At 41.6% G+C, this 16,636-nt stretch overlaps 2 protein-coding genes across 3 annotated transcripts in view; one reads left to right on the forward strand and one right to left on the reverse strand.

Annotated features, from left to right (window-relative positions):
- Positions 1-5,266, reverse strand: part of LOC119728238 (proteoglycan 4-like) — a 19,032-nt gene extending 13,766 nt beyond the window's left edge. Inside the window, exon 1 of the mRNA XM_038200433.1 lies at positions 4,921-5,266. The gene's annotated coding sequence lies outside the window, so the exon portion shown is untranslated. The remainder of the gene's footprint in view (positions 1-4,920) is intronic.
- Positions 860-14,964, forward strand: LOC119739792 (ethanolamine kinase 1-like). Of its 2 annotated transcripts, XM_038214906.1 has the most exons (8): positions 869-1,086; positions 3,337-3,599; positions 5,633-5,773; positions 7,475-7,617; positions 8,389-8,472; positions 10,719-10,879; positions 11,754-11,827; positions 14,167-14,964. In XM_038214906.1, exons 1-8 carry the CDS (start codon positions 964-966, stop codon positions 14,237-14,239), a joined length of 1,062 nt encoding a protein of 353 aa, XP_038070834.1. In that variant the 5' UTR covers positions 869-963; the 3' UTR covers positions 14,240-14,964. The 2 variants fall into 2 exon arrangements, with proteins under 2 accessions (XP_038070917.1, XP_038070834.1); XM_038214989.1 differs by lacking the exon at positions 8,389-8,472 and having other exon boundaries at positions 860-1,086.
- The last annotated feature ends 1,672 nt before the right edge of the window (positions 14,965-16,636 follow it).

Below are 16,636 nucleotides of genomic sequence, written 5' to 3' on the forward strand. Positions count from 1 at the left end.
GTCAGGCCACATTAATTTTAAGATTTATATATTTCAGGTCCATCCAGTCAGTAAGCAGTTTGCAGCAGTTTTACTTTTTTTCATTTTTTTTTCAGAGCATATTGTTATCAGTCTCAAGACCTAAAAATCTAGTACTAGCTTTTTTGAGAACAGTTTTTTTTTAAAAACAATGATATATCAGGTAAGTACTGTTCCTTAAATTTTGCCAGGATGTTTCATCATATGATGGACTCTTAACCTATTTGCTCTGAACCAATTTTATTATCTCTGTTAACCTTCATATTCAATGCATTCAAGTCATTCCCAGAGGCAAGAAGAGTTGCGTCATCCGCAAAATAAAAAAGGCTGTACAACAAAACACCAAAATTGCGTATCATTAACATAAATTATAAATAGTATAATATAGTGGTCCCAGTGTGGGGCCCCAGGGGGACACCACAAATAATACCTTGGTGGTTGGAATCTACTCAAATTATTCAGTGTCACATATGCATTGAAATAATCCACCAACCAATCAAGTGATACTCCGAATTAGGGCCCAAAATAATGGAGCTTGTTTAATTTACAGAAAATCATGATTAACAGTAGTGTACTGTGTAGTGTCCAAAAATATGGGGCCTATACTAGATCTAAAATTTGAACTGAAGTTAACGCAAAACCTGCAAAATGTTACTTACCATTCCACATAGGCTAAAAATCTGCAAAATAGTGAATAATTTTGCGCAACTACATTACACGTCGTAAACGTATAGGGGTTTCCCACTTTTTTTTAACGGCCGCCTATAGTTCAAGGTTCATCGGAGGGCGCTCATCAAAACATCGGCGCGGCCACGTGACGTCGACGGACGTATCGTGCCGGCAGCAACTTGCATCACCGGTACTTCGCTGCTGCCGATCTATATCTGGCCGTTGTTGTGTCCAGGCGTACATAACTACCTATCTTTACCCTCGACATTAGACAAAATGTCAAATAATTGTGTGTTGCGAGTTGACATCACGCTAGATGAGAGTAATTTAGAGGAAGGGGCCCTGAAATTGTTGAGTATAGTGCGGCCAGAATGGAACCAGGAACAGATAAAGTTCAAGGTTAGCCTAGTTAGGCCTACTCGTTAATAGCATGGAGCAAGGAAAACCTTGCTCCATGATAATAGTCACCGAGCAGAATGATCAGCGACACTACTACTACTAGTACTGCTGACAATGACAATGATATACATGTATACATCATCACGACATGGGGACATTCGCCAGCAATTTTTCTTATTCCTCCTTGAGCTGATTGAGCTTTCAGTTTCAAGCTGCTGCATGCTGATCATGACGTATGCCTAGTCAGACGCTCATCATGACATGACACTACAAATTGTATGAGCGTGGTACGTCGAGGGCAGGGGGGTCATCAGACAGCACGACAACTCGACTCGGCCGGGACAGCTCACCACACCGACCAGTGAGACAACATGATCGTTGGGCATGTTGGGACAACTCAACTGCACATACATACTGTGCGTACTTAAATATTAATGGAAAGACTAGCCCTGCACTAGTGTGGCCGCGCTATGCTAGGTTCAGCCATGGAGGAATATTCCTCCATGGTTCAGCGCAGCATACCGCGGCGACACTAGTGGGGCTATGGCAAGACAAGTCATCCGTTGAGACAAGTCTACTCGCAATATATCGGGGAATATTAGTAGGCCCTACCAGGGCTTTTTCATTGTGTTTGGGTTTGATATTTGGGTTGGGGTTGCTTGACGCGCGGGAATATGCCGGGACTCCCATTTATGCTAGAGCATTTGGCCGTCAGGTATGGGATGTGGGATGTGGAGTAATATGTATTTCGACCCTTTGTGAATTCGAAACGGAGCTCATGAACAACTGACAAGAGTTGAAAATTTACAAAACGGATATGTTTTACTGATTTTCCTACATTATTACACTTTTCAACAAGAAAGGGCATTTATGAATGGGAATTAAACAGTGATGAATGACTCGGTCTTAATGGCTGTTTAAAATCTTGCAGGGTCGTGGCCATGATCATGACTTGCAGGTCACAGGTCACACACAATCTATCCAATCAGAGCGTAAATTCTATCAGCCCTTCCCAGCATCCTGTTTGCAGGGCGGGAGTACGAGCAAACTGGGGTTGCTGGACGGGGTTGGCTTATTTTACAAGTTCAGGAAAATGTTGGCGCTATCCCATTCATCATGTTCATTGGCATACGGGATGGGTGGACATAAGAAATCGGGTAGGTTTCGGATAATGATTGCATTGTCTAAACGATCGAGTTGTCCCGAGTCAACTTGATTCAACGGTCGAGTTGTCTCAACGGTCGAGTTGTCCCGAGTCAACTTGATTCAACAGTCGAGTTGTCTCAACGGTCGAGTTGTCGCAAGTCAAGTTGTCTCGAGTCAATGTCTCAACGTCAAGTTCTCTGACATTCGTGGTATGACTACGTACTGACTTACATGACCAGATGTATGTACACATGTCAGTTTACAACTTGTTGGGCGCAATCGGTCGATATGCGTAGTTGGTCGATTCTGTAGGATATATCTCAGACTGTATATGAACCTTTAAAAAAAAAATCCTCCAGAGTTGTGAATTAAAGAAGAAAAAAGTTGTTCGACCATGGTTCGACTTGTGGCAACGGGATCGACTGAATATGCATGTACATGTAGCATCACGATCGACCGATAGCGTAACGCGATCAACCGATAGCGCACATCAGCTGATGGTGTACACCGACCGAATGCGCACAACATTAATATGGCAATTTTATGTACACGACACTATAACTTGGATATTTAATTGTAAAAACATTTATTTGCTAACTAGGTGAAGTGTTGACCTAGACTGTGTGGGTAGGAATTCATGGTATTTTTGAAATGTACACATGTACATGGTACATACATGTGATCAATGATGCAGATAATGCACCCATCAATTGTACGACGGTTTGACGGACCTAGTGACCCTCCTGCATGGTGCGTCAAGAGTAGGGCACTTCTATGTTCTACATGGCTGTGACGTGACACTGGTGAGTCAAGTCACGTTTTGGTCATGTTTATTGGGTGCGTCACTTTTTCTCTGTCGTGTCAGTATCAGCACACAGGTACATGTACATGTGTACAATGTACATGTAGTTCAATGTTGCTAAATAGTGTCGAAACTATCCATTTGGATTCCACCTAAGGATGACCCACTGTTGGACAATGACACACCATTCCTGGGGGTCATATGGGGTGCGTCATTTGATTGGTGCATAACTGTGCAAAACCTTGCATTTTTTCAACTTCTATGTGAGTGGTACTTAAATTTTGATGAACTTCTTATTACAGGTTTTCACAGCAGGCATCTCCGACAACAAACTCATAGGGGGCTACCTTCCAAAAGATAAGTCAGACATGGTCTTGGTTCGAATCTACGGCAAGAAGACAGAGCACCTCATCGACCGGGAGGCTGAGATCAGGACGCTTGTACTTCTTCACCAAGCAGGATGCGGATCTAAGCTGTACGCCCGATGCAACAACGGTCTGTGCTATGAGTATCTGCCGGGAGTCGTTCTGGATCCAAGGACGGTCAGGGAAGAGAGAATCTACAAGTATGTGCCTTGCCATCTTCGCCTGTACCCACCACTAAATCCAAGGGTACTGGTGATTACTAATCCTTTTCGCAAGAATTGTAGGGAAAACATGCATCAGGTGAAGCCGAAGACCACCATGAGAAACCAATTGCCTCAGTGCCCCCAGGTAATATGGTGAACTTGTGAAGAGTAAGATTAATATCCTTCCAATGCATGAGAGCACAAAGAAAATACAGGTTAGGGCTGTGCATCTGAACAGGGTACCCGAGCACCCAACCTCGTCCCCAGTGCTTACTTTATTTCCAACCGCGTTTCCAATAGTAAACCCTGGATAGGAAACTTTCTTCCTGTATCCTGATTGGATACCGCAATTGGCTAGTAATGGATTTTTATCGTGTACTTGGTGCTATATATTCACAACGTGCAGTACGTGTTTTCGCGATCATTCGTCCACGCCTTCTCGAAAATACTAGTTTCCTTTCCAATTTGCTCATATTAATATGAAATATGATACTGCATGTTGTCTCGATAAGATCGTAACAGTTTGATTTCAAAAATCGTGTTTTCGTAACTCACGCCGTGCTCGCGCTGCTACGAATTGACTGTTTTTACCCCAGACACCGCATACAAAAACGAACACTAATGTGTAACGCATATCCAGGCACCAGACTGTTCCTCATTTGCATACGTGTGCAAAAATCTTGCACATGCAAATGATCCAATACCAGGGTGAGAGAGCAGGTAGTGGTGGGCGCGTACTGCTCGACACCCTGGGTACGAGGTTGCCGAGCACCCAACTGTTCATGTCAGGAACCGGTTCCAGATTATGGAATTGGGTACCCACAACCAATTTTGCAAATTACTTAATAACTTACCAGACAATAACAAAAGAAGTATTACATATATCATTAGTGTAGGATGTCACAAATGAAAACCAGGCTACATGGGAAAACAAAACATATATATTTCGCATTTATGATGCTCGTGAAAGTTGTAGTTTACACCATGAAGTTGTAAAGCTCACTGCACACACTTGTATCTTGCTGTATTAGCGCATCGATGTGGCAGACCTTTATGAACAACCTAAACAGCCACTTCCAAAATTTTGGGTAGGGTTTCTTTCATGGGTACCTGGGTACCCGTGTTTTTTTTTCAATCAGGTTCCTGGGTAACCGTCTTTTTTTTTTTTTCAATCGGGTACCCGGTTCCCGTGCTACCCGTAAATGCACAACCCTATTACAGGTCACCAGCACCCGTGGAGAGGTCCAATAGGTATAAATGAAGCCGTGGAGCCCCATCAATTTCATTTTGGTAGTTTATCAATGTCCCATACATGTACCTTGGCTGTTAAGCTGGGTTGGCTTCAGGCTACCTGTATGCATGATCTTCCTGGCCGTTGGGGATTCCAGCTCAGTAGTGGGCATGGGCAACTAGGGAATTTAAGTAGTCACAACTAGTTGGGATAAAATGTTAAATATTCAAATATTCACAGTAGCAGTAAGTTAGCAGCTAACTCTGCTACCGGTAAATGCAACATAAAGGAACAAAGGTGGGTAAAAAGTTGTTGCATATCGTTGCACTTAGCAGGCAACTCATAAAGTCCCTGTGCACTGTTTCATCTTATTGCCTATTGCAGGGTCACTGCTCATATAGTGCCTAGGTGATACAAAAGAATCCACTGTTGCATATGGTTGCATTTAGCAGGGAAAATGCAAATCCACTTTTGCAAATTTGTTGCATTCTTATTTCAGCCAAGTTGCCTTTTTGTTGCATTTGGCAGGGTGGCCAGAGAAAGCCTAGCTGTTGGGAAATAGGTGTTAATATTTGATTGATGTTCAAATATTCAAATATTCGGTCTAAAACCCTCCGTATACATACTCAAGGCAGTGTTGTAGTTACTAAAGGATGAATCACAAGTATATCACAAGTCAAGTCAGGAGCACAGTCAGAAGTAGCTGGTGAATTGACCCGGGACTGGATGATATGGGATTAGACAGTTATATTAACTGACTTTTAAAAAATACATTTAATATTATTATTCTTTTAACTAGGCTTGTCATCAAGGAGATGATAAAAATGCACAGCATCAAAGCACAAGATGGCGCTGTGACTTCTCCGTGCCTCTTCCGATTAATTGATGAATGGCTGTCCATTCTTCCTGAAAAATTTGAGGATGAAGAAAAACAGCAAAGGTGAGTTTATAAAAAACATTACAATTTCTTGAAATTAGCACACACAGATACATGTACTTGTTGGATGCAGTCGGTGGATCTACGCGATTGAAAGATCGCACTACGCTATTGGTCAATCTTGCCATATCATCTTCAATCACGCACACATTAGCATGATCAAAAAGCCTCTGTATTAATGACGTCACACTTTGTTTACATGCGCAATTTCCTATGGAGCCAGTGGGGGCCCACGGTCCACTGAGCACCATAGGAAAGCACACACGTTTTGAAAAAGGTAAGTAAAGTTTGAGATATCTTGCAGGATCGACCGTTAACCATGTTAACGCAGATCCACCAAATGCGCTCAACATATATGTGACTCGATTTCTTTTTTCAAATTTCAGATTAAAACAGTAATACCTTCAGAGTTTGGATTTGATCCAATTTAAAACCTGTCACTCACACTCACAGTAGTATTGGGCAGGTCCAGAGTTTTTGGAGCCAGTTCTAGTTAAGAAAAGTTCCGAGTCAGAACCGGCTCCAGGGACATTCAAAGAATAACATAAGGCCTTGAAATTGCATGTAAAACGTAAAGTATGACACATTGTGAAGTCCATACTCCATGGTATTTTCGGCGTGTAAATGTTATTCCATTGTATGGACCTGTATGCCCCGCGGCGAAGCCGAAGGGGCATACTGTTTCCGCCTTGTCCTTCCGTGGGTGGGTGGGTGGGTGTGTGGGTGGGTGGGTGGGTGTGTGGGTGTGTGTGTCCAGACAAATCTTGTCAGCGCGATAACTTGAGAAATACTTAACATATGAACTTCAAATTTGGTTTGTGGATTGTCCTTGGCAATCCTAAGAAGCCTTTTGCATTTGGGGCCGAAAGGTCAAGGGTCAAGGTCACAGTGGCTGAAACAATAGAAATTTTGTCAGCATGATAACTTGAGAAATACTTAACATATGAACTTCAAATTTGGTTTGTGGATCGTCCTTGGTAATCCTAAGAAGCCTTTTGCATTTGGGGCCGAAAGGTCAAGGGTCAAGGTCACAGTGGCTGAAACAATAGAAATTTTGTCAGCGCGATAACTTGAGAAATACTTTACATATGAACTTCAAATTTGGTTTGTGGAAATTGTCCTTGGCAATCCTAAGAAGTCTTTTGCGTTTGGGGCCAAAAGGTCAAGGGTCAAGGTCACAGTGGCAAAAACAAAAGAAATTTTGTCAGCATGATAACTTGAGATATACGTTACATGTACATATGAACTTCAAATTTGTTTGTGGATTGTCCTTGGCAATCCTAAGGAGCCTATCGCATTGGGGGTCGAAAGGTCAAGGGTCAAGGTCACAGTGGCTAAAACAATAGAAATGTTGTATTTATTCTGAGATCATAGGGATTAGGGATTAATTCATATAAAACCTACAGAAGACACTAATGCTGTCAATGAACGTTCCATTTGACCAAGGTACATGTAAGTTGATGTTAGAGTGGTGTTATGTCATGGAAACAGTCACGGTTGCGGGGCATTTGTGTTTGTAAACACACCTGACTTGTTTTTATACATGTACCGGTACATATAATCATGTACCCATGTACTCGCAGTTCCGGTTCTGTGGAGCCGGGTAGAGCTGCACGAGTACCCACCGGAACCGCCTGACACTAACTCACTGCATGTTTTTAGAATTCTTTTCAGGCAATTACATTGTCTTTTCACATGATTCAGGTATATGAGGACAATGCCATCTCACGATCAGCTGCGTAAGGAAGTCAGTGATTTGAAGAGCGCCCTCACATGTCTAGAAATGCCCATTGTATTCTGCCATAACGATAACCTCCTTGCCAACATCATTTTCAATGAGCAGAAAGGTGAATGAACTTTCGATACTTTAATAGTACTTGTTTTAAATTGCATGCCAGATCAAGTCTGTTGGATTTTGACACGGTGAAACTTTTGCACAATTTCATATACATGTATGTATGATTAACCCTCCTAGTCTTCTGTGCACTTCACAACCCGCCTTCCAGTTTTGCAAAACCACTTTTGCCCATACATGTACAGTGAGAACCCACGCTTCAAATTCATTTGAGGTAATCTTTTGTGACCAATACATGTATGAACAATCCCTGCACAATAAGTGTGTGTGCCTAATTAAGCTCAGGGCAAGTACACGTTGGGAGATTCGATCGCACTTCACTGCTCTCCACAGTGCTGTTGTGTGTGCAGTGACCATCTGTACTGTTTGACAGAGTCACTTGAACACTTCCTATCCCTTCACCCAGAACTGATCTGCAGGGTTTTAAATGATTTTACATATTGCTCTGAATATTGACTTCCCACTAGGAGGGTCAAAATAACTGTCTACCTGTTTTTAGTAAAATATTAAGCATTTATGTATAGATGTATTGTATTTAAAGAACACCTTGCCATTTTTTTAAAGTGGAAATGGGCATCTACCTTTACCAGCCAACTAGTGTAAAATCTGAAACTCTTGCAAGATGCTTCCTTGGACTATCCAGATCTGGTTGTTGTGCTGAATGATAACAATTTGCAGGAAGAGATATGACAACTATGGCACATTTCTGCCAGATTTTGGCTTTTTAACCCACTTTCTGTCATTGCTTTTCTCAATTTTACAGGTAAAGTTTCTTTTATAGATTATGAATATGCTGCTTTCAACTACCAAGCCTTTGACATTGCGAATCATTTCTGTGAATTTGCAGGTAAGTTTGGCTAACCAAAGGTTTAACCAAGGGCTGAAACACATCTTCTTCAGTTTAAAGTTTGGATTTCATTTCTGTATTGTAACAGGTCCAGAGTGATGCACAACGGCATAAAAAAAGCCTGGAAAATGTAAAGATAGATTCACTTTTTTCCTTCTTTTCCCCCTTTTTTTCGGGGGGGGGGGGGGGGTGGAGGGGGCGGGCAGGAGGTTGAGGCACTGCAGTCAATCCATAAAACCAAAAAGGGGTGAAGCAATGCATCAAGATTTACAAAAATATGTTGGTGTGTTGTCAGGGGCAAAGGAAAATGAAAATTCAGCAAAGTATTTATACTATGTAAACAATAAACATTGGTCAGTAATAGATAATTGGTTGGGTAGAAAGGTGACAGAAAACAATGACCATTTCACATTTGTTGCATAAAGTATACTTGGGTTGGGTTCATGTCATATTTTTGTTGTCAAAAAATTCCAATGCTAAATTTGACCCCAAAAATGTGTCAAATTAAAAAAAAAAATAACAGCGTTGCTGTTGAAACCCCTCAGCCAGAGTCAAGTTATCATCCGGAAACCATTAACCTTTAACACAACGTGGTGACCTTGACCTTTGGCCTTTGACCCCAGAACCAGTCCCAACATGCCTGTACCAATGGGAAACCCCCTACTGAAGTTAGACACCAACATTTCATTTCTAACTCAAGTTATCATTCGGAACCATTTACATTGAACTCACCACGGTGACCTTGACCTTTGACCTTTTGACCCCCAAACCAATCCCAACTTGCCTGTACCCAAGGGCAAACCTCTACCTCAGTCAGACACCAAAATCTCATTTCTAACTCAAGTTATCATCCGGAAACCATTTACCTTTAACTCACCATGCTGACCTTGACCTTTGACCTTTTGACCCCAAAACCAATCCCAACTTGCCTTCTCCCAAGGGGAACCCTCTTCCAAAGTTAGACACCAAAATCGCATTTCTAACTCAAGTTATCATCCGGAAACCATTTACCTTTAACTCACAATGGTGACCTTGACCTTTGACCTTTTGACCCCAAAACCAATCCCAACTTGCCTACTCCCAAGGGCAACCCTCTACCAAAGTTAGACACCAAAATCGCATTTCTAACTCAAGTTATCATCCAGAAACCATTTACATTTAACTCACCACGGTGACCTTGACCTTTGACCTTTTGACCCCAAAACCAATCCCAACTTGCCTACTCCCAAGGGCAACCCTCTACCAAAGTTAGACACCAAAATCGCATTTCTAACTCAAGTTATCATCCAGAAACCATTTACATTTAACTCACCACGGTGACCTTGACCTTTGACCTTTTGACCCCAAAACCAATCCCAACTTGCCTACTCCCAAGGGCAACCCCCTATCAAAGTTAGACACCAAAATCTCATTTCTAACTCAAGTTATCATCCGGAAACCATTTACCTTTATCTCACCATGTTGACCTTTGACCTTTTGACCCCAAAACCAATCCCAACTTGCCTTCTCCCAAGGGCAACCCTCTACCAAAGTTAGACACCAAAATCTCATTTCTAACTCAAGTTATCATCCGGAAACCATTTACCTTTAACTCACCATGGTGACCTTGACCTTTGACCTTTTGACCCCAAAACCAATCCCAACTTGCCTACTCCCAAGGGCAACCCTCTACCAAAGTTAGACACCAAAATCTCATTTCTAACTAAAGTTATCATCCGGAAACCATTTACATTTAACTCACCACGGTGACCTTGACCTTTGACCTTTTGACCTCAAAACCAATCCCAACTTGCCTACTCCCAAGGGCAACCCCCTACCGAAGTTACAACCCCAAACAACATTTCTAACTCAAGTTATCATCCGGAAAATAAGCTGCCCGGACGGACGGACGGCCGTTCTAGCCAGACGGACTTGTGGGGTGATAGCATTGTGTTCCCATTATCCCTTTTTCTAAAGATTCCCTTCTGGGGTGATGTTTTTCCATTGTGTAAAAAGTGGGGTGATGTGTTCTGAAAGGAACATCACCCCACAAGGGTGGTCTGGTCAGAACGGACACACACACATCCGGACGGACGGACGCCCTAGGCGATGACAATACCCCTCGAGCCTCTCGGCTGAGGGGTAAAAATGGTAAAATTTGTCAAAAATGTCAAACTTTCAACAACAAAAAAAGGTAAAATTTTCAGAATGCTGTTAGAGAACTGTTCATTACTCACGTCATCTTGTCCTATATTCTCTTCCTGAAGGTGTGGAGGAGGTTGACTACAACCTCTATCCCAAGAAGGGATTTCAGATGAAGTGGCTGCGAGAATTCCTGACAGCTCAAAATACGGCTAATGGCGTCGAGGAAGAGGTCACGGAAAGAGATGTGGAAACCCTGTATGTCAAAGTGAACAAATTTGCACTGGTAAGGAAAAAGTTCACCTTCTGTAAAATCATTCACCTCATTGTAACAACATTTCAAGCACTCAGTACCAGTGTTGTAGTCGAGTCACCAACAGCGAGTCCGAGCCTCGAGTCACAAACCTCGAGTCCGAGTCCCAGTCACAAGTCCCTTGTTCTTAGTTGTTCACCAAACTATTAAATCATTTTTTTAGATTATTTTTCAATCATCCATTCTGTCTTTTAAGTAAATCCCAGAGTATATAGTTTACATTGTGTGTGTACCACTCCATGTTGTTTAGACCCAAAATGTTTTTTCCATTTAATTCCCATTCCTAAAAAACCTTCTCCATCCCGTCCCTCCATGTTTTATCATACAAACATTATTCCTCAATGATCCTTTCCCATCCCTACGTTGTGTTTTTTTCTTTTGATGAAAACACTTGAATCGAGTCATGAGTCACCAAGCCTGTGTCTTAGTCATCATGGTTGAGTCCGAGTCCGTGTCATTTTCCAATGTGACTCGAGTCGAGTCCGAGTCACGGAAAATCTGACTCGAGTCCGACTCGAGTCCAAGTCCTGGACTCGAGTCCTACAACACTGCTCAGTACTGACAGGGCTATAGACCCTTTGCATTCAGCAGCCACATTTGAGGTGCTCTTTTTATTCTAATTCAATAATGGCGAACATGGTGAAAGCACAAGTGGCCTGCTTATGTATCCCACTGGAATAAAGGCATGCACATCAAAGATGGCTGCTGTGTAAAGGATCTATGAAGCATGATCTCTATCTTTAATTACATTGTCCTCAGAATTCCTCAAAATTAGCTATCACACTTGCATGCTGTGCAAACAATGAAAGTTCACTTATTTGTATTCCTTCAAATTTTGTTTTACTAGGCATCCCATATGTTTTGGGGAATCTATGCCTTGATGCAGTCTCACCATCCGACCGTCGACTTTGACTTTTTAGAGTAAGTGTTCTGTCAAAAGCATTTAGAGTAAAGTGTCTTTTTTGTATTGAGCTGTAAGCCCATTTAGTACATTGCACCACACTGTAATTATTCCTGTATTAAAGGAAACATGCAATAGAAATGTTATAAATGACTTATTAATACATATATAAAGCAGCTTTCTTGCCATGTTACCGGTACTATGACTTTCCACCTCCTTTCATGCCTTTGTAGCAGTAAAAAGGAGACATTTCAACATTTTAGTTTGTATGCTAATGAAAATGTCCAGATTTGTGAGCCAATTGCAAAGAGTGATGTCACTCAAGGCAGAACAGTATAGTTTCTCTATAGATTTGGGTAGAAATACATCAAACTGTCTTTATTTTCTTGGAGTAAGTTCCACTTTTTACTTGTTTATCATGTTAAACAGCTTGTTTGGACGATAGAAGTGACCGATATTTCTTCAAAACTTTTTTTGTGGGTTATTTTGAAATTGAAGGACTAATTTTTGTACTTTTGACAAAGATGACCTTGTGTGACATGCAAAATAGCGCCCTTTAATTGAAAAATAACCACTTTCTTGTCACTTCCAATGAAAATAAGATCTTGTATGTATTGTCGCAATACATAGTAATGTGCATGAAAACAAGATGAGCTGAATTTCAACTGCATGTTTCCTTTCATACATAAAACCATAGAGTGCTGGAGCAGTATTGGGCAGTATAACAAGTATTACAGGCAGGGCACTTTGGAGCAGTAGAGGGGGTAACAGCTTAAATACCATTCTCCTAGGCAGTTTACTAGGAATCTTCTGATTTTGCCAAAATCCAACAGGCTGCAGTAAAGTGCTCTCTAAATTCCAAAGAGTAAACTTAGGGACTAGATGTTTAAGAGTGAAAATCACTCTCATTTTGATTGAAATAGTCTGAAAAAAGAACCACTTCAGTTGAAGCTCGAGTGAAAACTCAATCTTAACGATTGAAGGAATTTCACTCTAAAACATCTAGTCCCTAGGTTCCGACTGTGGGAGTGAATCTTCGCTCAAATGGAGTGAATTTTCACTCTTTAGAATTTAGAGAGTGAGCCAGCATTTCATAGTAAAACAATGTATTACCTCTCATAATGTAACCTCAGTTTAGTGCGCAGGTGCAAATGATGACTGTTAGCCTGAGGCAAATGATTCATATCCCCAACCGCTGAAGGATTGTACACAGCTTGCATAACAATACACTGAAATTGATTAAGGCAAAGAACTTGTTCACAGTGTCCAGACAATATTGTTGTGATCAGATGACCATTGTGCAGTGAGGTGTGAAGGAACCTAAATAAAAGTCGCAGGGGTTGAGGCAAATGCTCAGGAGTATCTGCACTATTAAACATTTTCGAAATTTACTAAGTTGTTTTGTTATTTTCCAAAATATTTAGGCGGACACTTTTCGGGACATACTGTATAGTTTATTAGTGTGAATTATATGTCTTGCCCACCTGTGTTCGATCATGGGACCCTGTTCCCTTGCATTGGGTCTTTAATGGTGTCCACAATTGGGCAAGTTGAAGTCTAAGGCCTGAAGAGGATGTCGTGCTCATGTAGATCCTTTGCATTGCAGCCAGCTTTGAGATACATGCTTATGGCAAAGGATACCTAAGAACACCTGTAGAATCTAGAGCATTCAGTATATATATCTGAATAAAAAAAAAAAAAAAAATGAAAAAATCGAAGGTGGCTGCTGAATGTGCAAAGCAAATGTGATGGGATCAGGCCAAATGAGTCGTTTGTCAGGAATTTTCATTTGGAGACTTCATCACATCTCTAGGTGTTCTGACTTCCATAATTCTTGAACAAAAGATGGTATCAGCATGCAGTTTTCACATCAGTATGATGCTGAGATTGGGGTCTGCTCATAAGTCAGACGCCTCATCAGTCTGACAAAATCGCATCCCCTAACCAAATGAAGGCCCATAAGTCGGAAGCCTCATAGGTCTGATGCCTCATAGCTCCGACGCCTTGTAGGCCCGACAAATTAACCGCCTCGTTTTTCCGACGTCGGACTTATAAGGCGTTGGACTTATGAGGCGTCTGACCTACATGTATGAGGCGAAGTAAATAAATGTTATGCCTCATAAGTCTGACGCCTCATAGGTCCGAAATTTCGGACTTATGAGGCCTTCGACCTATGAGGCGTCGAAGCTATGATACGGCCCCCTGAGATTGTACTCTTTTTAAATCTGTACACCAAAAAAATGACCAGGGTTGACAGATGACTCATTTACCGGTAGCTAAGCTTGATCGCATCACAAATAATGTCAATCATTTTTAATCAAATCATCAACTTTTACCTTTTTGTGCTCCTCTTGCCTAGGTACTCGAAGCTCCGACTGGATGAATACTTGCGTAGAAAAGATGCTTTTTTGGCACTGACACTACCAAAGTAACAATGGCAACTTGACTTTTTTAGTAGCAACTGCCCTCGGGGTGTATAGGCGGACACTTTTCTGGGTTAGCCTTCATTCAAACATTGTCAAACTGTATACGACACAAAGAGAGCTCTTGTCAAATTAAAGAAAGAACAAGGTTGAATATCAAGGTTTCGTTATATTGCCATCCCAACATACGCAGAAGATGTTGAAGGATTCGTGCACCATCGAGGCTAACCCTGACCTTCCCATCCATGCTGATTTGGAAAACCTGCTCAACATGCGCCTGAAGTCCCGCAAGCCCTTCTGGTCTTCAGTCAAATTCCTGGATGACTTTGACCCTGCGTAGTGGCGCGGACTCTTGGCAGATGTGAACACCAACAATGGAGCTCTAGATCATCACAGATCCCAAACTAAAACCACCCGGATTTGACATCCACAAGCAGTGTCTAACCCTGAACAAAATCTGCACCCTCCATGCAAAAAACGCCCATCATCTGCATAAAAATGGGGGATGTCATGGAAGAGCCCTGCTTTGACTGTGGACATCCAGACCAGACCATCCAGCACATCGTGAATGACTGCCCACTGAGGCATTTCCCTGGCGGCATCGAAGCCATCTACACCGTGACCGATGATGCCCTGGCCTGGATGTCTACCCTTGGCCTACAACTGTAGTCTGTGCATGCCATAAGCAAGAAGAAGATTATATTAACCCTATGAGGTTTATTTTACTGCAACTCTGAAACAACAAAACATCACAGCTTTGGTTTACCATATGAATTGTCTAAAAATTTCTGTGTGCACCTGATACATGTACACTGGTATGAGATACAAAACAGCAGATTGTCCTGGGCGAGTTAGTGAATTTTCCAACTCGAGCACTGCACAGAAATTACTCAAGAAAAGTTGAGTACTCGCAAGTAGTTTACATGTTTACCGTGGTTGACCTTTTAAAGGTCTGGAGTATCACTAGTGGAGGAGTAAGGGTTGTAGAAAAATTAAATTCCTTGTACCTAGGTCTGGGTGCTTGGGTCCTGAAAGAAAGCATCATTTTGAATTTTGTCACATACTATGCAAATTGCCAATTTCTTTCATACCTGGCTGCCAGTAAGTTTGCAGTACATGCATTCTGCTAAATCTAAGATTTTTTGGAGCATGCTGAATCGTACAGAATCGAACAGCTACCGCAGAAATTCTTCCTTTTAGACCAACGAAACCCAATAACACTCTTGTAGGCCCTAGATTTATTCAGGAGGGTATATGTAGAGCAAACAGTTTTAATGCTTCTACTAGTTTTTTAAGTGATCTAGGTCTACATGATATATGTATGTTGATTGTTTTTTTTTATGAGATGTACGGGTACATACTGTACATGACTTGTCACGATTATAATGTCATTCCTTGGCGCACAATGTATTAAATATTCATTCTGTTTATTATTTACGATAAATTGTTGCTCCTGTTGGTTCATTATGCTCTTCCAATACAAAATACATTTAGCCAGATTTGATGGACACTTCCATAAAAAAAGTAACATGACCGTAACCCTAACTGCATTATTTAGTTATCACTCACCTCACTGAAACTCTAGTAATAACCCATACCAGGTATGAAGCCTGCCTAACAGAATCAATCTGAACATCCCCACCAAAAATCCACAGTCATTGGACGGCCGGGTCATAATTTTGAATCTGATTGTCTTATGATGACTTCATTGATGTAGGCCTTTTGTAGAATTTGGTTAGCTACATTGTTTTGCTACCAAAGACTGTAGAATCGTCCAAGATTGACAGTGGTTTATGAAAAGTGGTGCAGTTGGAAAAGTTCCAAATTTAAAAGTACGCGAGGATCGGAGTGCCCGAACAAAGCGCGGGTTTATATTCCGACGAAAAACCCGCGTGATCCTATTCGGTCAAAGTTAGTGCGCGAAGTTTTGCGGGTGCTTACGTAGAGCAATTTTCGAAACATCAGCTTGGTTTAAGATTACAAATTGGGACCCAGACTTTGAACGATTACTCCGGCTCAAAAATGAATCTGTGATGAACAATGTATGCTATTTTCGAAAACTTGACCGATGGCAAAAATTTAGCGTGTGTCCACTTCATTGGGAAATTATTACTGAGCTCAGATGGTGGAGCGAGAGCCACCGCTGCAGACGAAACCGATGTTTGACAATCGTGATCAACGGGCTTGTTCCCAGACGTCAAGTTCGGTGAACAGTGAACACGGATGACAGAAGTGCTGCGGCACCACGGTGACCGTTTTAGCCGATTTTCGGCTAACTTTGATTTTTGTGGTTGTTAAAAAAGAGTATGAGTTGACAGAAAATTTGACAGAAATTGTTTGAGGTTCACTGGGAATCGGACTTCGTCGTGACGCGCAACCATGTTTTGCCTGAAATTTACGCAATAT

Source organism: Patiria miniata, unplaced genomic scaffold (genome assembly GCF_015706575.1).
Source record: "Patiria miniata isolate m_02_andy unplaced genomic scaffold, ASM1570657v1 HiC_scaffold_1, whole genome shotgun sequence".
Taxonomy (NCBI): domain Eukaryota; kingdom Metazoa; phylum Echinodermata; class Asteroidea; order Valvatida; family Asterinidae; genus Patiria; species Patiria miniata.

Coding starts and splice junctions, on each gene's coding strand:
- LOC119739792 (XM_038214906.1), top strand. CDS start 964: ATGTCAAATAATTGTGTGTTGCGAGTTGACATCACGCTAGATGAGAGT. Junction 3,600..5,632: donor AGGGAAGAGAGAATCTACAA/GTATGTGCCTTG, acceptor TCTTTTAACTAG/GCTTGTCATCAAGGAGATGA. Junction 11,828..14,166: donor GTCGACTTTGACTTTTTAGA/GTAAGTGTTCTG, acceptor CCTCTTGCCTAG/GTACTCGAAGCTCCGACTGG.